General features: G+C 43.1%; 1 protein-coding gene across 1 annotated transcript; it reads right to left on the bottom strand.

Moving 5' to 3' along the window:
* Positions 1–24: 24 nt before the first annotated feature.
* On the bottom strand, positions 25–6,005 carry LOC135536702 (proteasome activator complex subunit 2-like). The gene is made up of 10 exons (XM_064962961.1): positions 5,873–6,005; positions 5,146–5,178; positions 4,771–4,833; positions 4,182–4,268; positions 2,732–2,780; positions 2,492–2,589; positions 2,234–2,302; positions 906–973; positions 744–798; positions 25–557 (listed from the first exon to the last, which is right to left on the bottom strand). The coding sequence occupies exons 1-10, from the start codon at positions 5,918–5,920 to the stop codon at positions 528–530; spliced, it is 600 nt and encodes a 199-aa protein (XP_064819033.1). The 5' UTR covers positions 5,921–6,005; the 3' UTR covers positions 25–527.
* Between the last annotated feature and the right edge of the window lie 491 nt (positions 6,006–6,496).

The raw sequence follows: 6,496 nt of genomic DNA on the forward strand, positions 1-6,496 counted from the left end.
GTAGGACGAGGACAAGGAGAGATGTGTTACGACATCAGGATGGGGAAGGAAGAGGACGAGGAGGAGGAGGAACACAGGGATGAGGAAGAAAGAGGACAAGGAGGAGAAACAGGGATGAGGGAGGACAAGGAGAGATGTGTTACGACATCAGGATGAGGAAGGAAGAGGAGGAGGAGAAACAGGGATGAGGAAGGACGAGGACAAGGAGGAGAAACAGGGATGAGGTAGGACGAGGACAAGGAGAGATGTGTTACGACATCAGGATGGGGAAGGAAGAGGAGGAGGAGAAACACAGGGATGAGGAAGGAAGAGGACAAGGAGAGATGTGTTACGACATCAGGATGAGGAAGGAAGAGGACAAGGAGGAGGAGGAGAAACAGGGATGAGGAAGGAAGAGGACAAGGAGGAGAAACAGGGATGAGGAAGGAAGAGGACAAGGAGAGATGTGTTACGACATCAGGATGAGGAAGGAAGAGGACAAGGAGGAGAAACAGGGATGAGGAAGGAAGAGGACAAGGAGAGATGTGTTACGACATCAGGATGAGGAAGGAAGAGGACAAGGAGGAGGAGAAACAGGGATGAGGAAGGACGAGGACAAGGAGGAGAAACAGGGATGAGGAAGGAAGAGGACGAGGAGGAGAAACACAGGGATGAGGAAGGAAGAGGACGAGGAGAGATGTGTTTAGACATCAGGTCATAGTTGAATACAGAATTTGGTAGTGTCAACAAATGCCAATTCTCACCACATGAGTTGACTTGGAGGCTTTAGCCACTGCATCACCCCTCTCTGAAAAGTACCTGAAGGAACAATAGTGACGGTCACATGTATAATATTTTTAATTTGTCAAATGTATAATGACCTCCAAGAGCTCTGGGTTACTTGAAAGCATGAAAATGTGTCCTACTTGTTAATGTTGGTGTGGAAGCCGTCCACTTTTGTCTTCACTGCAGCTGTTCTCTCCAAGATTTTCTCCTGGATATAATAAGCACCAGGACATGTCGATTTTGATGAAACACCATGAGTCTCAGTTATAAACGCTACTTACAAAATCTACCCCCCCCCAACACCAAAACATGCATGAAGCAGTTTCCCCCCACAAAAAAAACTTAACATGGCATGAGAACGTTCTTTAACCTACATACAAACTTACATTTTCTAGTGGATAAAGTATTATATTGAAAGCAGGCAGGTAAGGATGTGCAAATGGTGGATGTGATGACCATGCTTAAAAACAAGATTACAGCCATTGGGCTCGCGAGAAGAGTGAAAAATCTCAGAATTTTATTTGGGGAATCTAAAAGAAAGTCATAGGAGTAGTTTCTATCCTATTTTATTTTTAATAACTATTGCGGAATAAATTCCTTGCGTTTTCTAGCGGTGACGGGTTCATATACCCCGAAGTAGCCGTACAACAAATTACCATGCGCATCGCATTTAATTGGGCCTCGTAAATAGATGGGCTATGTATTTAAAGTGTTGCTGTATGCGATCTCGTAGGCAGCACAGTTTATAATACACAGTCAAATTTAGCAGGTGATCAGTTTATTTATTACACTAAAGCACATATGCTAGTACTGTTATATATATATATATATACATACACACACACATTGGACTAGCCTATACAATGTTTCAGAATTCGGGGGCAGACCAGCATATTTAGGTTGGTTGGGGGAGAAGTCGATTCAAAACATTGTTCAATTCAAACGTTCTGCTGGCAAGTCCACAACAATTTGCCCTCGTTTTCTTTCAGAATCGGTCCCAGTCCTTTGCCAAATACAGCATGTTACTTCAAAAGATGAAAACATTCTGCCAATACCTCAAAACATTTGATCAAATTTGCTCTTTCTTTTAGAAACTGTCGTGGCCTAATGCCAACAGTTCCAAACTATACAGCAAATAAGAGGGAGTTATTGTCAACATGAAAGGTGAATGGAGGGCGTTTTCCAGTCGGCGTTATAACGCTCGTTCACACGCGCAGTTTTAGGATGGCTCTGGTTTTTTATTTCGGGAAACATACGTATGTATGACGAGCATTTTATTTTTTTTAAAAATTCATATTTGTAGACGTATGTATTTAAAAAAAAATTCGCATTCAGATATTTAGTTTGACATTTTACACAACGGTTATAAATGACGCCTCGGGAGAATACAGTTCCATCTGTAGCAGCTTAGCCCCTTTTTCAGGAATGACCACTTGACTTTAAAGATGAACAAGTGTTGATCATTTACCTGGATTGCAACGCCAAAGTCGTTCCCATCCTCTATTTTGGGGATGAGATGCTGAATCCAGCAGGACACCTAAAACGACACCCAATGACAGAATATGGTCATCTTCACCAGCATTTTCATCTCTTTCAGTTCACCACAAGATGTCACTGTTTCTTCTATTGTATTCTTACTGTAATGATGGTCTCAGTGATAGGATCTCGGGTTATTCTTACTGTAATGATGGTCTCTCTCAGTGATCGTATCTCTGGTTATTCTTACTGTAATGATGGTCTCTCTCAATGATAGGATCTCTGGTTTCACTCTGTCCAGCAGCTTCACAATCTTCTCATTCCCTTTGATAAGGCCACAGCTTGGAGCTGAAAGACACAACAGGAACGACATGAACTGAATCAACACACTACTTGGAATGATTTTCTAAGGCTGTTTTAAATAGTTGGTCTTAAGCTAGGGAACAACAGCCACACGTTGACAGCCATGACTCTGACCACTGTCTCTCACCTTTCTTCTTCTTCTTCTTCTCGTCATCATTCTTGTCAGTCTCCATTTCCTGGAGGGAGGAAAATCAGTCAGTCTCTAGCCGTCAGTCAGTCTGTCTATTGTCATAGCCATCAGTCAGTCAGTCAGTCTATTGTCATAGCCATCAGTCAGTCAGTCTATTGTCATAGCCATCAGTCAGTCAGTCTATTGTCATAGCCATCAGTCAGTCAGTCTATTGTCATAGCCATCCTTCAGTCAGTCTATTGTCATAGCCATCAGTCAGTCAGTCTATTGTCATAGCCATCCTTCAGTCAGTCTATTGTCATAGCCATCAGTCAGTCAGTCAGTCTATTGTCATAGCCATCCTTCAGTCAGTCAGTCTATTGTCATAGCCATCCTTCAGTCAGTCAGTCTATTGTCATAGCCATCCTTCAGTCAGTCAGTCTATTGTCATAGCCATCCTTCAGTCAGTCAGTCTATTGTCATAGCCATCAGTCAGTCAGTCAGTCTATTGTCATAGCCATCAGTCAGTCTGTCTATTGTCATAGCCATCAGTCAGTCAGTCTATTGTCATAGCCATCAGTCAGTCAGTCTATTGTCATAGCCATCAGTCAGTCAGTCTATTGTCATAGCCATCAGTCAGTCAGTCTATTGTCATAGCCATCAGTCAGTCAGTCTATTGTCATAGCCATCCTTCAGTCAGTCTATTGTCATAGCCATCCTTCAGTCAGTCTATTGTCATAGCCATCAGTCAGTCAGTCTATTGTCATAGCCATCAGTCAGTCAGTCTATTGTCATAGCCATCAGTCAGTCAGTCTATTGTCATAGCCATCAGTCAGTCAGTCTATTGTCATAGCCATCCTTCAGTCAGTCAGTCTATTGTCATAGCCATCCTTCAGTCAGTCAGTCTATTGTCATAGCCATCAGTCAGTCTATTGTCATAGCCATCCTTCAGTCAGTCAGTCTATTGTCATAGCCATCCTTCAGTCAGTCAGTCTATTGTCATAGCCATCAGTCAGTCAGTCTATTGTCATAGCCATCAGTCAGTCAGTCTATTGTCATAGCCATCAGTCAGTCAGTCAGTCTATTGGTCATAGCCATCAGTCAGTCTATTGTCATAGCCATCAGTCAGTCTATTGGTCATAGCCATCTTTCAGTCAGTCTATTGTTATAGCCATCTTTCAGTCAGTCTTTAGCCAAAAACCAACTGGAGATGCCCCACTCTACAGGAACTGAGTAAAGAGATCTTCACATAAGAGAGTAAGGTGGAGAGCCATGATGTGAGGACAAGATGTCCACCAAGGGAGCCAAGAGGTCTCAGTCAAGTTATTAAATCATGTTGATCTATATGGTCAGCATTTCCTACTACCTATAGAGTGCACTACTTTTGACCAGGACCCATAGTAGTGCACAGGGTGCCATTTGGGATGCAACACATGTATCTGGTTAGAAGAGCATGATAGTCAGTCACCTCATCCTCCGCAGTAGGAGGGTCTGGTATGGGGATGTTCAGAGGGGCTTGGAGAGTGGACAGGTCTGGGAGGTTGAGATCATCCTCCTGGAAGAGACATGGGAGAGACAGATGAGAGGGAGGGAGGGAGAGGGTGGAGGGATAGATGAGAGGAAGGGAGGTAGAGGGTGGAGGGATAGATGAGAGGGAGGGAGGTAGAGGGTAGAGGGATAGATGAGAGGGAGGGAGGTAGAGGGTGGAGGGAGGGTGATAGATGAGAGGAAGGGAGGTAGAGGATGGAGGGATAGATGAGAGGAAGGGAGGTAGAGGGTGGAGGGAGGGAGGATAGATGAGAGGAAGGGAGGTAGAGGGTGGAGGGAGATAGATGAGAAGACGGGAGAGGGAGGTAGAGGGATGTAGAGGGAGAGAGGGTGGAGGGAGGGGGAGAGATGAGAGGAAGGGAGGTAGAGGGTGGAGGGGGAGAGAGGGTGGAGGGAGGGGGAGAGAGATGGAAGGGAGGAGGAGAGATGAAGGATGAACGGAAGGTCAATTTCACAATGTAGGAAGGAACAGACCGTGACACATGAACTAATCAATGAGGCCTACTTACCTTCAGCAGGTTGTCCAGCTGAGAGATCTTCAATGGGATGTAGTTGGAAAACAGATTATCTGCCTGAACAAAAAACAGAACTTGGTAGGTAGCAACACCCCCATTTGCCCAGCAACAGCATGCCCCCTTTCTATTTTACCTTTATTTAACCAGGCAAGTCAGTTAAGAACAAATTCTTATTTTTAATGATGGCCTAGCTGGGTTAAGAACGACAGATTTGTACCTTGTCAGCTCTGGGATTTGAACTTGCAACCTTTTCGGTTACTAGTTCAACTCTCTAACCACTAGGCAACCCTGCCGCCCCATTTCAAATGGCAATGCCATCACACCAGCACACATGTGTTGTTAACACAATAAGGCAAACACGTGACTAACCTGTTGATACAGAGACTGGTGGAAGTTCTCCACCTAAAGGCAAAGGGATGAAAAGAAAGAGGTGTGTAAGTGGTGCAACATTTGGAAAAATGTGTTTACTAAACATTTACTGTAAAACATCTTGAACTCACAAGCAGGATCAATGTTAAACTAGGATGTATTGTGTAATAATTGTGTAATCTGTTGTAAATCAGCCATCGCACACATAACTATACAAAAGGTTGTGTTCCAGTCGGCTGCAAACGAGAATTTCTATTGGACAAAGGTATATCCCTCCGTTTGCTTCCGTTTGGTTCGTAATGAATACACCCCTGGGCCATGTTTAGTTACCAAACTTTCTCGAACGTTGCAGAGTCTGTACATACATGCCATGAATCGAGACAATGCGAGTCCGTGTTCTACATGAACTATTTATATCTGAACGTCCCAAACAGTTCAACCCTGCTGAACGTGGCCCAGTGAAACCGTTAAGCCAGGTTGTTTTTTGCTTTCGCTCTTGTCTGGAAGCATGACATGGATTTTTACAATTCCTAACAAACAAATTGTGCGTAACAGACCAAAATGGAACAATGTATCTTTGTTCGCAGGAAACATAGTTGTAACCTATGTGCTCTTATGAAATCATTTGAACAAAGTTAAAGGGGGAACATATGATGTAAAATAAATTAAAAAAATCCAAATTAACGCCTAACATTTATTAACAACATGTGCATGAGTTAGTGCTTACCTTTACTGCGTTCACGCGTTTTATTTTCATTACAGACGATTTCGACATTTTGAGCGAACGGTATTGTTAAATAAAGTAAAAGGTCAGTCGTTGGACACGTCTCTATTTCCTCAAACTTTCCTACTTTCGATTTCAAAGGATTATATTCAAAACCCTCGGGTCAAGCCACACCCACTGAAAGAATGTATTCCTCCAAAATGAAATAACTTGATATTGAGTACATATTGTTGAATTAAACCGTTTCAAATACAGTAGTTGGCTCACAAACTCATTATTGAAGACCAGGTTCTAAACTATCCATACAGTATAAAGCTTTTTCACTGAGGAAAGGTAATGTCAGGCCACCTTTAATTTCACCAGTCTAACTAAATAACACATGGGTCATATTGATATTTTGCATAAAAGTTCCACGATAATATGCCACAGTTCTCTCAAACTCACTGATTATCATTGACCACCAGATGGAAGCATCGAGCCTTATTCTATTTCCCAAGGAGGGACCGTGTGCGTCCTCACTTCACCTTTCACGTTGACTGATAAGCCACACATGCATAACAGCAGCTGTGGAAAAAGTACCCAACTTGCCACACATGCATAACAGCAGCTGTGGAAAAAGTACCCAAC

Source organism: Oncorhynchus masou, unplaced genomic scaffold (genome assembly GCF_036934945.1).
Source record: "Oncorhynchus masou masou isolate Uvic2021 unplaced genomic scaffold, UVic_Omas_1.1 unplaced_scaffold_6514, whole genome shotgun sequence".
Lineage (NCBI taxonomy): Eukaryota > Metazoa > Chordata > Actinopteri > Salmoniformes > Salmonidae > Oncorhynchus > Oncorhynchus masou.

Excerpts from the sequence above, each read along its gene's own strand:
- LOC135536702 (XM_064962961.1), bottom strand. The coding sequence starts at position 5,920 with ATGTCGAAATCGTCTGTAATGAAAATAAAACGCGTGAACGCAGTAAAG. Across the intron at positions 4,269-4,770 it reads AGCTGGACAACCTGCTGAAG|GAGGATGATCTCAACCTCCC; the intron begins GTAAGTAGGCCT and ends TGTCTCTTCCAG. Across the intron at positions 2,590-2,731 it reads GAAGAAGAAGAAGAAGAAAG|CTCCAAGCTGTGGCCTTATC; the intron begins GTGAGAGACAGT and ends TGTGTCTTTCAG.